Below are 22230 nucleotides of genomic sequence, written 5' to 3' on the forward strand. Positions count from 1 at the left end.
ATGATCTTCAAAAATGACTAAACCTCTGACGGAAGCACCAAACTCTTACGATGGTTCGAAATAGATGAACACTTCAATCTAGCAGACCACTATTACAACCTTCGTGCAGTCATTGTTTACTGAGGTTGTGGCGTAGAATCTTGGTAGTTTTATTTATAATATAATTAAGGAACATTTTTCCGAAAACTAGTTTGAAGAAACAAATTTTCATTTTATTTAATGTTCTTTCGGTGTAAGTGATGTTTGAATATATATCTATTCTTGATTATCAGTTGTAGTTCTCTACAAGTATCAGATTGATTTGTTTTCTACTTTATAATGCATCCCTACTCATCCTCTCAACCTAAACATGATTTGAAAGATCAATAATATGGTTATTTCTACCATTCCTCGAATGATATTTAGAATTGAATGTTCTGTTATTATTACATCCAAAAACTTGAAAGCACTTTACGTTACTGAAGTCTCACGAGAGACGTAATCACTAACATGGCCATGAATTATAAAAAAGTTGCTCGAAAAATACCCTATGGATATAATAATTACCTAAAAGATCATCCTCCATAAGTCTTTCATTATTTCTATGACCGAGTTCAAAAATGAAACTTTCCCAGAAGTAGTTAAAAAGTTAAAATATGCTCTTCTTATCTATGATTGCAACATAATCGTAATGTATATGTTTAAAGTTCGAGAACCGCCGAACAAAATTCGTCTTCTGTCTGTCGCTGCAGTTTTCACTGCAAAGCAACTAGTTGCCATCAGAGCCCAAATATAGTTTTTGTGATTCAGTTGCTCTGTTACACGCTACCATCAGAGAAGCCGACTTTGAAATGTTTGCCTTGCAGTGAAAGTTGGAGAAAGAGATAGATGACAAATCTCGTTCATCGGTCGATATCGAAGCTTGCTTTTGGGCTTGACTGAGTCTTCTGTCATAAAGTCTCTTCGTAAGAAGAGATATGAACGCCTACTCAAATTCAAGAGCGTGTCTATGAAGATAATTTTAAGTGACCGTCGATAGATATCTCTCGAATACTTTTATCATCAACGCTGGTGTTCCCCAAGGATCCATATTATCTCCAACCCTCTTTTTATTGTATATCAACGACTTATTGGAAAAAAACAAATATCCAATATATTGCTTTGCTGCTGACAGCAGCAAAACCCATTTGGATTCCAGGACATCGGCTACAGCTGCACATCTTTACCAGCAGCAGGAGGTTACATATGTTAATGAGGATCTAGAGGTATTTCGAATTGGGATGAAAGTAACTAGGTTCAATTGGAGAAAACCCAGGAATGGGTTTTCTCCAAGAAGATAAATGTCTTCGAACCCGACAATTTCGCTTTCTGCTTTGATAAGTTTGTTGGTTTATAAAAAGGACACCAATATGTCTTGGCACAATCATGTCGTTGGAATGGCAAAAGCTGCTTCTCAAAAGCAGAAATACTCCTTCGAATCGAAAACTCAAACACCTTAGCAACTTTTAATGTTTTAAAGCTCAGATCAGACCTTCTTTGGAATATTGTTCTTATTTATGGAGATTCGCCCCTAAGCATACCCTGGAGCTGCTGGATTCCATTCAGAAAAGAACCATTCGCCTGATTGCAACTTCGATAGTCTGGAACATCGAAGAAAGGTTGGAGATTTGTCTCTCTTCAATAGTTACTTTAACAGGAGGTGTTCAAGTGACTTGGCACATTTGATTCCACCAAGAGCGGTACATATCAGAAATACGCGTCGGATTGTGGCTGCTCATAGTTTTGAGGTTCATCTCAGTACATCTCGAACTTAAGAACTGCTTAAGAACTGTTTTATTTGGAGAACTGCGTGTATGTGGAATAAACCTCCTGAAAATGTTTTTCCAAATGAATTTAATCTTCACCAGTGGACTGTAGAGCTCTGGTTTGATATTATTCACTATTATAGTGAAAAATATTGAAAAGTTATAAGGTCTACATCAACGAGAGATGAATGGAAGTCATTTTAACTCATCTCAAGATGACGCCAATCTGGTTGCTGAAATGCAGTTCTGTTATGTAGAAGGAGTTGGAATAAAAGAGTCTTAGGTCAGTGTGGTCGAGTAAAAAAATAGTCGTGACTCAACAAGAATACTTGTTGAAAAATTAAAAATACACGTGGATACATTTTGATACTTTTATTTACAAAAACAACTTACATATAATCGAATTTATGAAATTCGTATATTGTTTGAAATATTGACTTCGATTTTACTCGAGTTCAATAGCTCAAAATAAATAATAATTTAAAACGGAATCCTTATAAATAAATCACAGACTGTATTAGAGAAAAACTCTTTTATGTGTCTAAAACATAATTTGCCATTTTTCACTTATTTTACCATGAAAATGGGATAAAATTTGTCTTGAAACAAAGTGCAGTGTAATTGGTTACAGGGTCCATCAATTTGAATGTCATGATATGTGGAATCTGAAACAATTGGAATTATTGAAGTTAAAGATATTTTGGATTGAATATATGGTTTGTGTTTCCGCATAAAATATATCACTCAAGCTTGGTGGGCACAGTTGGTAAATTTTTTAATATTGGCCATACAAGAAAGTGTATACTCGTTAGTACCTATTCGAGAAAAAAATTAAACAATGTATTTCTGAATTTTCCTGGAACGCATACGATATTTTTTTAACTTAAAAATAAGTGGTGAATCTGAATAATAAATTTATGATGGAACAAAAATCAACTGTATTTTCACCGAATACTTAGATCAGTGGTCGCCAACCTCTTCAATGTGTTGAGCTACTTTGTTAATTTTGGAATAAACAGCGAGCTACCCACACGGAAGCCACGTAACGCAACGTAAATGAAATAATCCACAGTTAATTTATCATTATATGTATTTATTTTACTATTTAACTGGTAATACATGAAACATAGATACTAATAATAAACTAATAACAAAATAACTAATATTACTAGTACGTACTTGTTCATAGCTACATTCCTACCTATCAAACGAAGGTGTTTGAAAAATAAACACAAACTTTTATCCAGCCACAACGGCATGTCACGTATGATTTAAAAATAGTTATCAATAATAACGAAAAAGCAACGCACTATCATGAACATAAACTTTGAAAAATAAAAAAGCACGTTCAATGAGAAGGCTGACACTCAGACTCATCGATAATTTTTTTAATGTTTGCAGTATAATTTGATGCAGCCATTCGAATACAATTATCCAAATGTTCATCTGTAAGTCGATTGCGATATTTGTTCTTAATAAACTTCATTTTGGAAAAAGAAGATTCACACAAATAGGTTGAACTGAATAATGCTTTCACTTTCAAGGCAACAAGCCATAGAACTGAATATTTGTCTTTACTTACAATAGGCCAGATACATTCAGTACTTGAGACTAACGATTTTAAGGCTGAATCATTTTGAAACTCAATGACTTCCATTTCTGTTGCAGCAATGTCTTCGCCAAAGTTCTGCATAACACAAGTTGCAAACTGTTGGATATCAATTTCCATAAAGGGTGAAACAACAAACTGCGCTACTAAAGCCATTTCATTGAAATCCTTAAAACGATTTTTGAAGTTATTCTTCAGGGTAGAAATTATTTCTACATGATATTTGTTGTCATAGGGTTCTAATGAATTTTGAGATATTTTTTCTGAAAGAATAGGAAAATGCTTGGCATCGCTGTTAATGAGGTTTTGTTCCCAAAACTCCAGCTTTTTGATAAATACTTTTATATCAGAAATCATTTCCGCTAGTTCTTTGTCTCTCCCCTGAAGCTGCAAATTAAGTTCGAGAAAACCAAAATCTCTAAGACAGATTGAATTTTCTAATTCCGGAGTCGGTTCATCGAGTTGTTTGAAAAATTGAATAATATGCCAGATAGGACATCATTAAAACGTTTCAGCACCCGTCCTCTACTTAACCATCGGACTTCAGAGTGAAGGAGTAGGTCTCCGTATTGACAGTCAACTTCATCGGTCAAGGTTCTGAATAATCTTCTTTGTAACGCTTGAGCTCTAATCTTGTTCACAATTTTTACATCAGTTTCATAACGTTGTTCAGTTTCAGGAAATTTCCACATAATGCTTGCTGATGGAAATTGCGGAAAAGTTTCATCTTTACGACATAACGCCACCAGACCCTTATCACAACCTGGAGCTGGAGAGCCATCGGTTGTCAAGCCTACCATTTTCGATATTGGAATTTTCTCGGAAAAAATAATATTTTTTAAATGAGAAAACAAATCATGTCCGGTAGTGTGTCCTTTCAGTGGAATGAACTTCAAAAGATCTTCTTTAGTCGTAAAATCACTAAAAACCATCCTGACGAACACGGCCATCTGGGCAGTGTCAACGACATCTGTTGATTCATCCAGTTGAAGTGAAAAATAAACACAGTTATCTAAGTCAGTTCTTAACTGTAAACAAATATCATTGCTCATTACTTCTACACGTCTCATCACTGTATTAGCAGAAAGTTGCATAGATTTTATAGCTGAAACTATCTCGTCTTTATTTCTAAGGTTGGCAAATAACGAATCGGCAGCTTCTAAAATCGCCTGTTTTATCATTTCCCCGTCTTCATAAGGTTTCTTTTTTTGTGCAATTATCTGGGACACACGGTACGATGCTTCCGTTGCAGCTTTATTTTTGTCGACTGTTCTTAAAAATATTAATTGTTGTCCAAATAACTGCATTTTTGACTGTTTCAGTTTCTCCTTTGTGGCAGCAGAATGTAGTGGAAATGATTTTTCAAAATTGGAATGTACATGATGTCTCTCAATATTTCCTTTTTTAGCAACGGAGACCGAAGTATTACATAACAAACACACATTTTCATCTTTAACTTCTGTAAAAAAGTATTGTTCTTCCCATTCCGAATGAAAGTGGTATGTCTTTACCTTCTTACAACTACTGCTCTACTAACCCAACCGCTGGACGTTGGTTACGCGTTCAATTTTAAACTAAGCACAATGTCGCCGCGCCGTGCGTATTTATCCCGTTCAAAGCAATCCAGATCGTTCTCGAACACTAACGCGCTGGTCCGGCTGGTCGGTTCTAGCCGATTCTAGCTTGATGGCGTCAGCGGCAGATCGCTTACCGCAACGTTGCCGCTGTTTATGTTTAATATTATGACAATTAGATTTTTTTGTGGAATTTTCGGAAGCTTCTCTGATTTTTGCAGTTTGTATTTTTTAAATTAAAATCGTTGTGAGAGCTACCAGAATTGCCTCCGCGAGCTACCGGTAGCTCGCGTTCGACTGGTTGGCGACCACTGACTTAGATAAATCACAACTTGAGCTACCAAAGACAAGCATTGAATCCTCTTGGTTCATTTGCCTGTCAATGGATAGACCAGCGCGCTGAAAACCAGATTATAATCCATTCAATATAATGTATTATGCCATTTCTCACCAGTGAAAGCAAGTTGAATTTCATTGACACCTTGTATTGTATATTCTCTTGTTTCACCAAAGGACAGAAAGTATTTAATATTCCCAGGCATCCGTCGCGTTGTTCGGAATCCACTGCGATATTCTCTTCTCCAAAGATGCTTTTCACTTTCAACACTGGAGTGATTCTTTCCAGATAGCAAGCTAGAATGAAAGATCAAACTGGAAATTCTGGCGTAGAATTAATCCGAAACAAGCACTTCTCCTAATCACCAGAACTGCAGAAATTGAGATATGGAAAAAAAACACGCGTCGAGAAGAATAATGCAGTTCTAGTGATTGGGAGAAGTTCTTGTTTTGGAATCTATCATACAGTTTAGGGAATGAAAATATGTTTTCGGGTGAGTACCAGACTACGAAAAAGAAATATTTTTCGAAATCTTCTTAAGGTCACCTTAAATATACCGATATATGCGGTCCAAATATCTACTTGAAACGCTAACAAAGAAGATGGATGTTTTTTAAATTTCTGAAATGATGCCACGGTTTTTTGCTGGCAAGTGATAATCTCATAATGAAAGGTCATTCAAGTACATCACAATGGACCATTGAAATTTCAGTCATACAGGGATTTTCATGATGAGCGTTAATTAGCCGTTTCTGACAAACTATTTAACGGATCAACCTGAAAATTTCACAGTATGCATAAATCAATATGACCTACACGCCTAAAATATTTCAGACGAAGCAGCGTTGTCGCTTCTACTATAAAGTAGCGGCTTCTTTGATTTTTCAAATGGAACATCCCGTATATAATATCATATTATGATTCATTATCACTTTGTCAATAAATTCATATACTATTTTTCTATACCTATCTATTATCGTTTAGAAGATATAAATTAATTTCGATATTTTTTTTACCAAACATGAACTTTTATAAATGCTGATAATCTTGAACTCTCTTGCACTAAAACGATCAAATTTGAAATGGAGTGGAGTGATACTATGAGGATCTTCACTCCGAGCCATATTTTCATTTGTCTCATACAGGGTCTTCAAAAAATGCAGATACTTTGATCTCATGAAAAAATGAGTGGAACTCAATTTTTTCAAATGGAACACCCTGTATATTTCAACATTTTTGAGCTCTACATCCAATTTTAGATTAACTTTGTTCAGATAATACTATTTCTATTTTGAACCGTTTTCGAGATAAACTGTTTCAAACGGAAACTGACGAGGTTTTCTTGCTCGTTTTTTTGAATTCATCACTTATTTTGGATATTCAACTTTTTTTTATACTTAGTAATATTTCTTTTTGATTCAGTTTTTTAACTGTCTCAGATCAGTCAATTCGAAATTGGTATGTGCCTACCTAAGAAAAAGTTACAATTTGTATACATTGAGGTATTGGTCTCTAACGTACAACAGTACACATTAATATTTTTTAATAGTGTGCTTTGGAAAAATAAATAAACCAATTATTTAACGTCAGACTGTCGTTGGTGGTTTTGACTGATTGTGATAGCTACCAATTATAATAGAATAATGTCAAGATTAGGTTACAGAAAAGAAGATTTCTTGAATTTATTAATAATTTATGGTGAGTGCAAAAGAATTGCAAGTAGAACATCGACTACTGAAAAACTGTAGGTTGAATGGAACCTTCCGTCCAAAAATCATTCGTAAGAAGACTAAAGTGGATGATGATGATAATGGTATAACAGTTTTGGGATAGTTTCATGCATTTAAAAATGCTTCTCTGCACGAGGCTGAAAGGGAGATAGGTATACCCTACGTGACAATTTGTCGAATTCTTAATAAGCATAAATGGCATCCCTATAAGTTCCACTGTGTCCAACATTTGAAAGAGACTGATTTACCTCGTAGAGTGGAATTCTTTGAATCGTTACTTATCACTACTCAAGAGGATGAACATTTCCTTGATAAAATCATATGGACAGATGAGGCCAAGTTCACAAAAAATGGAGTTTTCAATAGACACAACAGTCATTATTGGGCGCCAGAAAATTCCCATGTTGTCCGCCAAAGGGGTTTTCAAGAAAGATGGCAATTCAATGTATTTTGTGCCATAAAGAATGAGTCAATTTTTTAAATCGAGTTTTATGATGATAATTTGAATGCATCAAAATATGAAGATTTACTTAGGAATGGAATTCAAATGATTTTAAATAATAGACCAGGAAGAGAACGTGTATGGTACCCAATGGATGGTGCTCCACCCCATAATTCTCATTCAGTCAGCGAAGCTTTAACCGAAATCTTCGAAGACAGATGGATTGGTAATAATGGACCTTTTCGTTGGCCTCCTAGAACACCAGATGGCAATCCATTAGATTATTTCGTGTGGGGTTTCATTAAAAATATGGTTTAATGTACTCCAATAACATCAATGGAAGATATGAAATCGAGAGTTAAAACTGCTTTCAATAGTTTGACTCCAGACTTGATCAGAAGCGCTACACATGACAATCTTTTGAAGAGATTATATGTTTGTTTAAGTAGAGGTGGAGATGTGTTTGAACATATTCTGAAATACACTGACGATTGAATTAACTCATTAATGTATGGGTTCATTATTTTCAGTTCGTGTTTCAGCGTTAATAAAACTATTGTTTGAAGAGAAGTTTCATTCGATGGTTGAGGAGTATTTCAATAATTATCTTTTCATTGTATTATCTGTGACTAATTGATAAACATCAAACGAAATCTGTTTTACAAAAATGAGTGATGAACAAGGAAACCATGTCAATTTCCGTTTGAAACAGTTTATCTCGAAAACGGTTCAAAATAGAAATAGTATTATCCGAACAAAGTTAATCTAAAATTGGATGTGGAGTTCAAAATTGTTGAAATATACAAGGTGTTCCATTTGAAAATATTGAGTTCTACTCATTTTTTCATGAGATCAAAGTATCTGCATTTTTTGAAGACCCTGTATGAGGCAAATGAAAATATGGCTCGGAGTGAAGATCCTCATAGTATCACTCCACTCCATTTCAAATTTGATCGTTTTAGTGCAAGAGAGTTCAAGATTATCAGCATTTATAAAAGTTCATGTTTGGTAAAAAAAATATCGAAATTAATTTATATCTTCTAAACGATAATAGATAGGTATAGGGAATACTATATGAATTTGTTGACAAAGTGATAATGAATCATAATTTGATATTATATACGGGGTGTTCCATTTGAAAAATCAAAGAAGCCGCTACTTTATAGTAGAAGCGACAACGCCGCTTCGTCTAAAATATTTTAGGCGTGAAGGTCATATTGATTTATGCATACTGTGAAATTTTTAGGTTGATCCGTTGAATAGTTTGCCAGAAACGGCTAATTAACGCTCATCATGAAAAGCCCTATATATGTCTTTTAAATTGGTTAAGGCTTTGCCGTGATTTTCAGTGCTACTATCTTCATTCGGGTTTGAAGATAGTATAACACTGATATATGTTTTTGTCTGTCAAAACATTCAAAAAAATTTCTGTTCTGGATAATCTTTAAAAATATTTTCAACCACGATTCCTCTACATGTGTGATAACTTTTCACTTTAGACACATTCACCTACAGATTCTCCGCCTCTTATCATTATTGTCTGGAGGTCAACTTTCTATTTATAATTCATAAATAATAAACCAGTGTATTCTCTCAAAGGTTGTTCGACCCGAGTTCTAAATGAATGGTAATTCTCATCCGAATGAATCACAATGGAGATAGATATAGCCATTTTTCTTAGCTGGTTTTCTGGAAAAGTATCTCAATTCCAGATAGGTTGATAGATAAATATTCTTGACTGAAATCTCGGAAGCAATGAAGATATATTCTATAAGTTCATCATAATAATTTAGAATATTTCAGTCGATATCTTTCAGTCTATCACGATCACTTCATTGAATTGGTGAGTTAAATACTTTCTCTACATGAAACGTCTCGCGAAAATTCATGAATCTTTGGTAAGAACATATGACAATTAACAATGAAATTTCATTATCCAATCACAATAACTGGAGGCGGGTTGACTGTCCTTGTTCATCTTCCACTGCCTGAACCACTGTGCATGCTGTTTTTTGCCGCGTGCATTGGTTGGGGATCTGGGTGTTGAGCAAACTTGCCGTCGGATGCCTGCTTCCACGTAGCCCCGCTGGATACGGGAATGACAGAATCACTCATATGGGAAGGTTGTCGCAGGTATTAAGGTGGAAATCTTGCACCTTGACTATCCGACCACCGCATCAACGATGAAACAGCAGAGCATATACTTTGTGCCTTCCCCGCTGGGGACCGAATCAGGTTTTTAGAGTTGGTAGAGCCGTACTCTTACCATCTGACATGAAAGAACACTCAACATACAAACTAATCGGCTTCGTTAAGAAGCTGGGTTTATTTGGTCGAGTGTGAATAGTTGTGAGTCACAATTAACCCTTGCGGGTTGCGGTGGACGGTCGAATAGACCCACTCACGTTGGACCTAACCTAACCTCACAATAACTGGAATTTCTATAATTTCTGGATGCCGAAAAGTATCTAGTAAATTTGGTATCATGCTGATTTCAATTGATTCTGTATAATTACAATTCAGGACTATTAAAAAACAGACGATTGTTGTACGCGCTGCTACTAGAGTTTTTTGGCTAATCGTCAAAGGTTGCTGAATGTTTTTGGAGAGCAAATATCGAAGTTAGGAAATACCATTTACGATAATCTCTGCAACTGACACCTGGATTAGGTCTTCATTCTTCATGAATCGGTTATTCATAATCCAATGAATGTCAATGCATGTCACGAATCAGAAAAAAAAGCTTTGACTTGGAAAAATACGACAATGTAAACTTTTTAATCCGAATAATATGGAGGTAACCATCAAAAAGTAATGAGAACGAAACGGTGCGACTACTGCTTCCAACGAACTCCAAATCAAAAACTTATTTCATTTATGCAATTCACCAAAAAATTGGTAGGTAGATTGGTCTGAAATCTATTTGATCCTTCATTGAAACCCTGAGAGTTTATTGTGGCTCGTACCTATTCGAACTCGATCAAATGAATCTAGCTTCCTAATGAAACCGATTACTTCATTTGGTGACATATCTTTCAGGTTAGCTGGCAAAAGAGGGACTCTGCCAAACTGCTGAAACTTAAACCCGTACATGATAGGCACAGAATATATGTTTAGCGGTTAGTCTCCCTACCCGCATCAGGTAGCTACAAATGTATGGCTTGTGAAATAGGTCTCTTGTGACGCTTCTCAGCAATGCCCGCAGCAATCTTTAAAGATGAGGGCATCTGTGAGTCAGCTATACCCTCCAAAATATAGTTTTCAGACATGCAGAGCTTCTTCGCTTCCGATTTGGTTGAATCATCGTTTGTTTTGATGACCTACTCCGGGGGAGTTTGTTTTCTCATCTGTTGTTGCCCAAGAAATTGAAGCGACTGAGATTCATAAGATATCTGGCTCTTGGGGAGGCAATAAGTCCCTTCTTTGCTCCACCAACTAGCATCCTAGGTTTGTTAACAGGTTCAAAAGCTGAAGAACTCTGGCATTTTTTGTTTAGATGTTACAAGGGCAGTTGAAGTCATTTAGTTCACCTCCACATGTCTTCGGTAGACTCAGGGATGGAGTCTTTGGTTACTTCATGGTCTATAAAGGGTGCCACGAGTATAACTAAGGGAAGTAGGTCCAGCACGACAAAGCCTTGCATTATCGTAACACGTCTTTTTGAGACGAGGGATCGCCCGGTATCTTGAAGGTTTTGTTAATTATACTGAGTAGGAATAGGAATACTGAGAAATAGGTATTCGAGATTGATCGGAGCAATAAGTGAAAGTTATTAACTTTATCGATAGAGAAATGAATGAATTGAAAGAGGTATATTTCTGGAGGAATTAATTTTTGGGAGAGAAAGGATTTGGCTTTCTGATTCTCCTTGTTTATACAGAAAAAAATTGTCCAGAAGTGTTACTGCGTTTGAGATATGGACTGAGGCAAATATTGTTGAATAATTGCCTAGTATCAAGGTTATTAGAGTTGAGAGGGTCATATTTTTTACCATGTTCTGAGGCGTTCCTCAGAAAGTGAAAGTAAATATGAAATGTTGAGTACTTACGGGCATTAAAACTCATGCTTATGGTCACTTCTTGATTATTCTTGATTTTACATAGACTGTCGGTTTTGGAACAATTTGTAATTGAAACACTGGCTGGCATTGCATTATGATCCTCACCTGTATAGTGATAAAATATTGTATAAATGCTCAGAACGTACGTCGAAAGATTGTATCTAGGAAAAGTTTGCTCGAAGATAAAATTTTGAAAATGATGGGATTGCATTTCAGGCGTTTTCATCAATTGAAATTGGTGTATGAGGGACATATGTAGGTGTTATTTTAAAAAATACATTTTGTCAGTTTGTCACAATTTTATTATTCAATTGAAATTTCAAAATCTTGACTACCGAAAATTATAATTACCTGTCAAAACTACTGCTGCTGACAGCGCTTGTCATTAGCACCGATTTGTGTTTATTTTAATCGTTATGGCCAGGGCATCAACTGCTGTGAGACTCTGTATAAAGCCGTTTATATCAAATTTTTCATCGTTTTTAATGATTTGAAGAAAATGAGAGTGATTTTTATTCTGTTTCTCTGTTGAAAAATAATACAATTCATTTTGTTTATGTTTAAAATAATACTTCATTTCCATTAAGACAATATAAAGTTGAAGAAAACAGATATTCTTTCAGTGTTGTTTTTTAATCATACAGTTGCTGTGAAGCCTCAACATATTCAGGAAAACTATTGTAACGTTTCGGAACAATGTAGGTATTCTGGCTCATAATAAGTCACTTTTAATTTCGCAATTGGTACATTGAACTGGTTTTTGACTCACGTATCGTGGTGGTGAATACTATTGTTTAATGTGACATTGGACTTATTTTCAATAACATATTAACACATTTCAAATATATACCGTTTACAGAAATCTCTTTGGGAAATATTTACGTTCAATGCATTTTTGTACAACGAAAAAGTTTTATGCTGAAGTTGACCCTCCCAAGAAACAAACACCTTACCTAATTCTAAAGTCTGCATCTGCATAGTATATACTAATTAACTGAGCTCTAGTCAAAATGGATCTTGAATTAATGAAAAGAAACTTCAGGGAATTGAGTTTGGATATCAGATGTTGGCAATGACTATTCCAATTCAAGAATTCATCCAGATAAATACCTGAAAACTTTGAACTACTATCATCACTTTTTGAAGTTATATTAATTACATTGAATTCAAAATTTTCAATTTTTTTGTGGCGATTGTGAATACGATTAACCTGTGTTTTATCTCCATTGAAAAATAGATCATGCCCATTAAAAAAAAAATTATATTTGATTTAATGCTTTTGAAAATTTATTTTCTAAAACTGAGTATTAGGTGCAGAGAAAATCAATGTAAAATCGTCAGCATAGGCTGTATAACCACTGTCTAAAATCATAAATTCAATGCTGTTTACATAGAGAATAAAGAAAATAGGACCTAATATGGAGCCCTATGGTACACCCATTGTCATGTTCCTACGTTCAGGGTTAAATTTGAAGGTACTATTATTTTTCGTCATTTGCATTGACACAAATTGATTCCGGTTTGAAAATAATCTTTCTTTTTCCTTTTACACAATTATATATTCACTAAGTAGTAGTTTTTTCAGAATATTTTCTAGACTATCTGACATGTACTTTTGAGGTCGATTTACGTTCGAACCAGAAGTTTCAATAAGTCCTTCAATGTTTTGAGAACACTAGCTGATTTGAGTTATTGACTTTTTTCGCAAATATACTTACATTCAGTGATGGTGACACTGCCAACAGCACTCGTTGTGGCGATGATGGCAAGTATTATTTTAACTGAAGTACTCATTATGTCTTTGAAGCTTGTTTGAAATATAACTAATGGTCTATTTTCAAATTCAAGATTGCTTATATATACTTACCTGCACCAAGGACTCTTTTTTTAATGACGTTATCATATTATCTTTGTGAATTATGTGTATCAGAAGATACTTGATAGACCCGAGTTTTGAGAAATGATATCGTTATAATTAATTGTATACGAGTGTTTCTTCCAAAAACCAGTCTGGGAACCAAATCTTTTGAAATAATGTTAACCCTGCGTCCGACATGTGGACTTCTGTAACATTTGTAGACATGTGGGGTGTGAGACCCCAATATGATGTTCTGTTTATATTAACATTTTTTGAATTTTAACATTGTTGTTATGAGAATTCTGTACTGTAATATCTCTTTTTGCAATAAAATAATTTTCGATTTACCAAAACGATAAAAAAAATCGTTGTATTCCGTCTTTACCAAAACAATGGGTTCTTTTAGTGGAAAAATACTGATTTACTTGAAAATGTCTTTTGCACATAAAACAACTGAATAAATATCAAATTGCTGGGTCAAACAGATAATAAAACATCATAAAATGGAAATAAAAAAATATTATCGAAAATCATAAAAAAAAAGTTACAGGTCATCAATATTTACCATTTCTACGCAAGATTTGCAGTTCATTTCTGCATGGTCCAGACATACGTCAAGCGACGACATATTTGAGATGTGAATATGAGAGAGGAGGCTATATGCAGAAGCTACTGTATATATCCGTTACTGGGGCGCCATTTTAGAAAAGTTATATGATATTTTATACGGCTGGAGTATGTCACATCCCACGTATCGGAAGCAGGGTTGGTGTGTAGGCTTTCATGGTCGATGTGTTTTCTGAAGCACGAAACACAAGCACTACAGGAAAATCCTCAAGGTGCTGTGCGAAAGCGATTCACATCTAGATCCTCATATGCAACCTCCTGCTGCCAGTGAAGATGTGCATCCGCAGCCGATGTCCTGGAATCCAAATGGAATGACGAGACAAGTGTGCTGTCGTCAGCAAAGCAATACATTTGATTCTTGGTTTCTTCCAATAAGTTGCTGATATACAATTAAAAGTGGGTTGAGGACAATATGGATCCTTGGGGAACACCAGCGTTGTAGTGAAAGTATTCGAAAGATATTCATTGACGACCACTTGCAGGAAACGTTCTTTAAAGAAGCTGGTGAACCATACACAAAAATGATCCAACAAGCCATAGCATCGAAGTTTGGGCAGTAAACCCTCATGCCACACATGGTCAAAGGCCTTAGAAATATCAGGCGCAACAGCTCTTGACTCTCCATGTTTCTCGATGGCGTTATTTTCAATATGAGTACCATAAGAAGGTCATTTGTTGATCTTTGTTTCCGAAAGCCATAATGATGATTGCCTTTTAAATATTTAAGAGTATGATGGTTTACGACTTTCTCCATGAATTTGGATATCGCTGATAGCAAAGCGTAGTTATTTGAAAAAATTTTTTTGCTCCTTCCGGGAGGCTGACCGTGAGAAATCTTCCAGAAAGAAGAAAAATCCCTTCCTTGTAAGTTTGAAACGTCTGCAAAATACTGGTGCGAGTTCATTGGCATACTTTGGAGAACCTGGAGAATTTTTCTTTCTAACAATACCAATGCGAATATTCAAAAATAGAAAATATCGAATGTTAACTTTAGATATGAATTAATAAGAGAGAACGGTTATTAGGTTGATGAGAACAGTAACAGTTACCGTCTATTGAACACTTTCCCAACACCAGAATGAAAATTACGGTCTCTTGACGCGCGTTTCGCTAACCACGTTAGCGTCCTCAGGACATTGCTAACTTGGTTAGCGAAACGTGCGTCGAGAGACCATAATTTTTGTACAGGTGTTGAAAGAGTTTACGAACTATCAAACAGTAGCCTTAACAATGTCCGCTACAGTAATAGTAACGGAAACGAAGACAATGCCCACTAACAGCAATATCAACAATAACAGTAACTGTGGATTGTCTTCCTATATGAACCAATGAGGGTTTTCTAAATTTTCAGAAGATAGTCTTGAAATTAACTACATGAAGAAATCTGAAAGAGGATTCTGAGATTTATTCTGTATTCCATCGGCACTGCAACAGAAATATATTAGTCAAGCTCCCGTCTTTTTTGTTCTTATTATTCTGTAGACGCCAATTTGATTGGAGAAACTCTCATCGAAATAAGGTTTCGGTTCAGGTGTATGGGAGAATTATTTGTGTTGAAAAATAGATGATTCACGGCACTGCAACAGAAATATATTAGTCAAGCTCCCGTCTTTTTTGTTCTTATTATTCTGTAGACGCCAATTTGATTGGAGAAACTCTCATCGAAATAAGGTTTCGGTTCAGGTGTATGGGAGAATTATTTGTGTTGAAAAATTTGAAGTACTTTCCTACAGTGATTTCTTCTGGTGGTCTGGTTTCTATTAGAAATAGATGATTCAGTACTCATGTACTGAAACTGCTCATTGAGTGTATTAGATAACATCATCATCAATTCGAAGTAAATAATATTTACTATTCAAAAATATCTAGTATCTTATCTCTAATACTCATGACACCTTTGAACCTACCTAATGGTAGCAGTAATAGTGACGGCAACGATGACAAGACCGACTAACAGCAATATCAACAATGACAGTGACTGTGAATTGTCTTTCTATATGAACCAGGAAAGGTTTTAACACATTTTCAGAAAATTGACTTGGAATTGACTACCCGTGAGTTGGGCTACCTATCGGGCGCGTCTCCAGGTGGCGGATAGGGGAACAGCCAGGGGACTGGAGGCCCTGTTCGAAAAGTCAATGTGGCCTTACGGACGGGGTCGCCGGACTCCTGGTTAGTGGCAGAAATAAGTAGGGTGAGGGGAACTAAAACCCCCCAAAAGTCTTTGCAAAATATGCCACCGTGGACCAGCCTACCCAAGGTAAGGTGTAAGGAATCGTGCCGACAGCTGAATGGCCGCAGGGTGATATGCGGTCACAAGCGATCCCCTTGGGGAACTGGGCGAAACCTCATTGTAATTAGCCTACCTTTGGTAATGCTAGGCTCTGCCAGAGATGACCTCGTGGCTATTCGTGGGAGCACACATGAATGAAACAACAGAAACAACAAAAACAAAAACCTATACCGAAGCTGGACAGAAGTGCTCACCTCAATCTAAGGCGGTGGCTGGAGATGAACAGCTTGGAATGGGGCCGGACGTAGCAGTTCACCTCCAACAGCAAGGGCACTTCCTGCGGCGGGCGCCAAGAGCTCCGCCTTGAATAAAGGCAAGGAACTGTCTGCCCCAGCAGGAAAGCTCCCTCACTTGTGCACCTCCACGGAGGGAACCCCAAGAAGAGAACCCCAAGAAGGTTGAAGAAGCCGCGCAACGACAGTAATATCGCTGCACCTTCCAAAACCATCACGGAGGCCACCGTGAGACACATCAAGGTTGCCAAAGAGTTTGTGTTCGGCGAGTCTTGGCTTACATCTGCCAATATTAAGGAGATGGCTTCTAGTGACTTGTTCACCTTCCCGGAAAAGACAAGATGGACGATGACCTAGGAGGACAACTCCTCGGGAGGACAATGGGTCAATGTGGCCTAAGTGCTGTGAGCCTACACTCACCCTCCCTACTCTACAGATACTAGAACTGCATAAATAAATCTGATAGAGAATTCTGAGATTTACTCTATAATCCATCGGCACTGCAACAGAAACATATTAGTCAGGTCCCGTCTTATTTGTTCATATTATTCTGTAGACCCCAATTTGATTGGAAAAACTTTCAACGAAATAAGTTTTCAGTTCAGGTGTATGGGAGAATTATTTGTGTTGAAAAATTTGGAGTACTTTCCATGTACTGGAACTGCTCATTGAGTGGATCAGATAAAAATGTTCGTCATCAATTCGAACGTAAATGATATTTGCGATTCAAAAAAAATCAATTTTTTATCTCGAACACGTATGAACTTACCTAATGGTGCAGTAATAGTAACGGCAACGATAAAAATAACCACTAACAGCAATATCAACGATAACAGTACCTGTGAATTGTCTTTCTATATGAACAAAGACGGTTTCATCGAATTTTCAGAAAATTATCTTGGAAAGACATCTTAAAGAGAATTCTGAGATTCATTCAATAATCCATCGGCATTGCAACAGAAATATATTAGTCAGGTCCCGTCGTATCTGTTCATATTATCTCCACCATTCGAGTAATATGCATCAGAAATTTCAGACAAAGATTTGGAAAGAATGGAGTTTATCAAATGACGAGAACTGTTATAAGAGGAAAGAAATGCTGGCAGTGAGAGGGATGAGGCTAATCGAATACCTAAACCACCAGAGTTAACTGGGAGAATAGCTTGACTCCAAGTGATATCTTCGAATTTATTATTGGTAATTTTTTGTAAAGATTGGCGTAAAGTGGAATCGAATTCTTGTAACTCCTTTTGACATATCCAAGTTGGACTGTATCTCAAGGTATACAATAATTTGGGGATTGCCAGACAGTATTTCAATAGAAAATATGCTATATAGGAAGGAAGACTATTGAGACGAGATGACAGTATTAGAGACTCTGTTTTCTGTGTGAGGCAACGTGTTAAAGACTCTACAGAGAGAGGAGCTCCCAGTAAAGACCAGTGTGTTTTGGGGACAATTTTAATTTGTGGAGACATTATTGTGAAAGGATTAGTAAGCATATGAAAAGGGGCAAAAATTTCACATTTTTCGAGATTCAATTCAAGTCCAACATCATTAGAGAGATGAATTAGTTTTTGAAATTCTTGGAGAACAGAATCTATATTACCATCAATTGAACCATCGTCTAGGTACCAGCAATTAAAATTGGTGTTGATAGACTTTGTTGGTATTATCTTGTAGATGCCAATTTGATTTTTTCAAGGACAAAACACAAGCACCACAGAAAAATCCTCAAGGAACTCCAAGAGCGGTGCCTGTGCGAAAGTAGCGATTCACTTGGACACTTCACGTGAAAGTATCTGCAGAAGAGAGACAAATCCCTAATCTTTCATCGATGTTCCAGAGTATTAAGGTTGCAAATGATGTTCGCGTCTCCATTAGATTAGGGATTTGAGGAACTCTCACCAAAATACGTTTTCAGTTCAGGTGTTTGGAAGAATTATTTGTGTCGGAAAATTTGAAGTACTTTTCTATCATGATATCTTCTGGTGGTCTTCCATAATTTATTTCCATTGGAAATTGGTGATTCAGTACTCATGTACTCATAGAGTAGATCAGATAAAATTGTTTGCCACAAAAACGTAAATAATATTTACGATTCGAAAGTATCTAATTCCTTATCTCGAACAATTATGAAACACTGCATTTCAGAGTGACATTCAAAAAATATTTTGGTTCCTAAATGGTTCAGAAGCAAATATATTTGTTACATGTTTTCAACTGCACAATCAATGTGACATCATTAATAAATATTAGTAATAAAATAATATAGGTACAGCGATGAATTGGCGCCATTAGAACCCAACTTATACTAGATATTTTCCTCAAGATCCTTCTAGTTTGGTTGATTACGCTGGGTTACGGAACTGCAGGTGTCTTTGGGAGTTATTACCATCGCCTATCCAGAATTTGAGGCTAATGACTATACAGGGTGTAACTAAATAAGGGTAAAACATTTAAGGGGGTGATTCCTCATCGAAAAAAAGATAGGATCTTTCATATAAATAAATTTCATTGGAGCATCCCTTGTTAAGATACAGCGACAGGGGAATGGGTTAGAAGCTTCAAGAAGATATGCTGAAATGTACCCTCAACGGCAGCATCCTTCACATAGAATATTTGCTCGACTTCATCAACGATTACATGAATATGGTTCATTCGACAAAAGAACGCAGGATTGTGGTCGCCATCGAGAAGTGCGCACACCACAGCTTGAGGAAGCAGTACTTAATTTGATTGAAGAACAACCTACTACCAGTACTAGGAAGATTGCTTTCCAGCTAAATGTTGATCATATGAAGGTATTTCGAATTTTAAAGGCACAACTGTTATACCCTTACCATCTGCAACGAGTACAGGTACTGTTACCGCGAGACTTTCCGAAACGTCTTGAATTTTGCAATTGGATGCTGAAAATGATTAGAAGAAATTGTGACTTTCTGAAGACGATAGAATTCACAGACGAATGTAGTTTTTCTCGGTACAAGATTATTAATTTTCATAATTACCACATATGAGCTGATGAAAACCCTCTCGCTATTATTGTCGAAACTAACCATCAAGAACAGTTTTCTCTTAACGTGTGGCTCGGAGTTATTGGGGATGATTCAATTGGGCCTCATTTTCTACCTCCTCGATTAAATGGTGAGGCATACGTTCAATTTTTAAGAGACGTGCATCCAATACTGCTGGAGGAAGTTCCTTTGGGCGTCGGAAGGGATATGTTTTTATGCATGATGGGGCTCCCGCCCATTTCTGTCAAGTAGCACGTCAGCATTCTACTGAAACATATGCAAATCAGTGAATAGGTCGAGGAGGACCACAGAACTGGCTCGCTCGATCCCCGGATCTCAATCCTCTCGATTTCTCTATTTAGGGCCATTTACAGCATTTGGTTTATCGTACTCATGTTCGCGATGTAGAGGACTTCAGGATTTAATTACGCATGCGTAATGTCTGAAGGTAGACATATTAAACATTCACTATGATTTCTACATGTTGTGTGTTTTGTTATTAATAAATTAGTTGTGTTTATTACCCTTTAATCGTTTAATGCAGGTACTAACTACAAAATAACAATAAATCCAGTTGGCATTTATGACGATGTATCTCTGTAGTTGTTCGTAAAATAATTTTTTGCTGCGAGCTAGTTTATTTTGGGCAAAAAACCCAAGAGACATTTTTTGTTTAGAATGAAACAGGCTATCGGAAATAAATTTTTAAATGGCAAACAAATAATGAGACAAAAAGTTACATTGGAAACAAATTTTTGGGGTTGCGTTTTCCACCCCTCACAACCATGGGGTAAACCAAATAAATTACTGGCTAAGTATCTTTTTGGTAGTACAAAACGTCAGGTTAATTTGTAACTTTTAATTGTAATTGTACTTTGTAATTGTTAATTGTAACTTTTTCAGTGCTTGTGAAAAAAATTGTTACACAAATTTTATGTACCCCCTTCAAGGGGCTGTATCTTAACAAGGGATGCTCCAATGAAGTTTCTCTATGAAAGATCCTATCTTTTTTTCGATGAGGAATCACCTCCTTAAATGTTTTACAGTTATTCAGTTACACCCTACCCTGTATAAGTTACGTTATGACCATATAAGTTACATTATGACCATATAAGTTACCATATATGTTACGTTATCAGAGTATATCCGGAGATCCAGTGAAAAATAAGTTTTTGATCCATATAACTTCATACCTATTAATATTCAGGAAAGTTTCCTCACCCCGTTCGGCATCAAAACAAGACTTGAATTCTCTGTAATGAAGTGAATTTAAAATTTTGTCATATTGTATTATGTTTCACATAAAAAAAGGAATTGCACTAATATTTGTAAGATTTGGTTATGAACAACCTTGTTTTGTTCAGTAAAGATAGGCAAATCTTCAATTGTTCAGCTGCAAATATTCTAGAAGCTGTGATTTGATCGGATAATTATGGCTGGCGGGGTTTGAAAATTCTAATGCTGTTGAAAACGGAGTTTTTTTTATTACAGACATAATCCTCATTGATGGAAAGCGCTCAATAATTACATGCGCGCAAGAGCTTCTTAGTCGTTTGTGAACGATTCCAGAAGATTTTGACTCATGCCTACATTCTTGTTCAGACGCTGGTTGGTTGGTATGTGTATGCTCGTAGATGTATAGATAAGTATATAGTGTATCAAACCCACCAGTATTTACTGGTTAAACGTTATACGTTAAATGAATGCAAAAATAATTTCATAATCTCAAGTAGGTATCTGGAAAGGTGTGAATTAACTGACAGTTGGGAAATGCAAGAATGCACACTCATCAATTTTCGAGTGCAGAAAATCGAATAACGTGGAACAACCCATGATTTTAATGAAGAATCACTTTTAATACTGAAATTGACAGATAGTAAAAACCGATTTTAGGTCAATTCCATGAAAGACATCACAGTACTTCATTAATTATTCTGTAAACGCATAATTTATATTCCACTTTCAAATTCCAATATCTGCCAATAAATTTCCCAGAGCCATTTCCATTCCCAAATTCCTAGTGGAATTTACTTACTGTGAATGATAAAATGTTCAGTTTATTAATGATGAAAACAACTATATTTGTGTCGTTTATCAGTTATTATTATCTCCTGCTCACACCAAAAGGGTTACTTGTGAATTTGTCAGTGGATATCATGTCACTTATATCAATTGCACAGCAATTAACTGTTCCACCGAAAATGTTGCTTAAAAAATATAAAATATGTTTTTCCGTTAACCAGCTGTCGCACCCCTACGAATGACAACCCTCAGAAGTCGAAACTTGTGCAAGCTGAAGACTAACGAGGTCTTACTTTTCAACTTGTGATTCCTAATGCGGATTGGACGGTATCCACTGAAAATCGATCGTTCAGCCTGGGGCTTGAATCACCGACTCACACATCGGTCGAATGAGAGAGTGAACAAAGCACCCACGTCGAACCGCCTGGTTACCGACCTATGTGCCGGCAAACATGTACATTATACAATTCTAATTCATGATAAATTCAGTGATAGAGGCATGATTTCATTCAATTACTGGTAGAAGCGAAGCGGTACAGGAATAATTTTGTTTTGGAATACTTAAATTGCAAGCAGTATTATTTTTTTGTGATATGATTGTGAAGAAGAAAAATAGTGTAATTACAAGACTTATTTTCATTTAA

The 22230-nt window shown here is 36.1% G+C and overlaps 1 protein-coding gene across 1 annotated transcript; it reads right to left on the reverse strand.

The window, feature by feature from the left end:
* Positions 1-2141: 2141 nt before the first annotated feature.
* Positions 2142-13410, reverse strand: LOC111503860 (uncharacterized). Its single transcript, XM_023158283.2, has 4 exons — positions 13255-13410; positions 11525-11641; positions 5419-5600; positions 2142-2449 (listed from the first exon to the last, which is right to left on the reverse strand). The coding sequence occupies exons 1-4, from the start codon at positions 13328-13330 to the stop codon at positions 2357-2359; spliced, it is 468 nt and encodes a 155-aa protein (XP_023014051.2). The 5' UTR covers positions 13331-13410; the 3' UTR covers positions 2142-2356.
* Positions 13411-22230: the final 8820 nt, after the last annotated feature.

The sequence above is a fragment of the Leptinotarsa decemlineata genome, unplaced genomic scaffold (assembly GCF_025532065.1).
Source record: "Leptinotarsa decemlineata unplaced genomic scaffold, Ldec_3_MD MMD2_tig00026336_RagTag_RagTag, whole genome shotgun sequence".
In the NCBI taxonomy this organism is placed as follows: domain Eukaryota; kingdom Metazoa; phylum Arthropoda; class Insecta; order Coleoptera; family Chrysomelidae; genus Leptinotarsa; species Leptinotarsa decemlineata.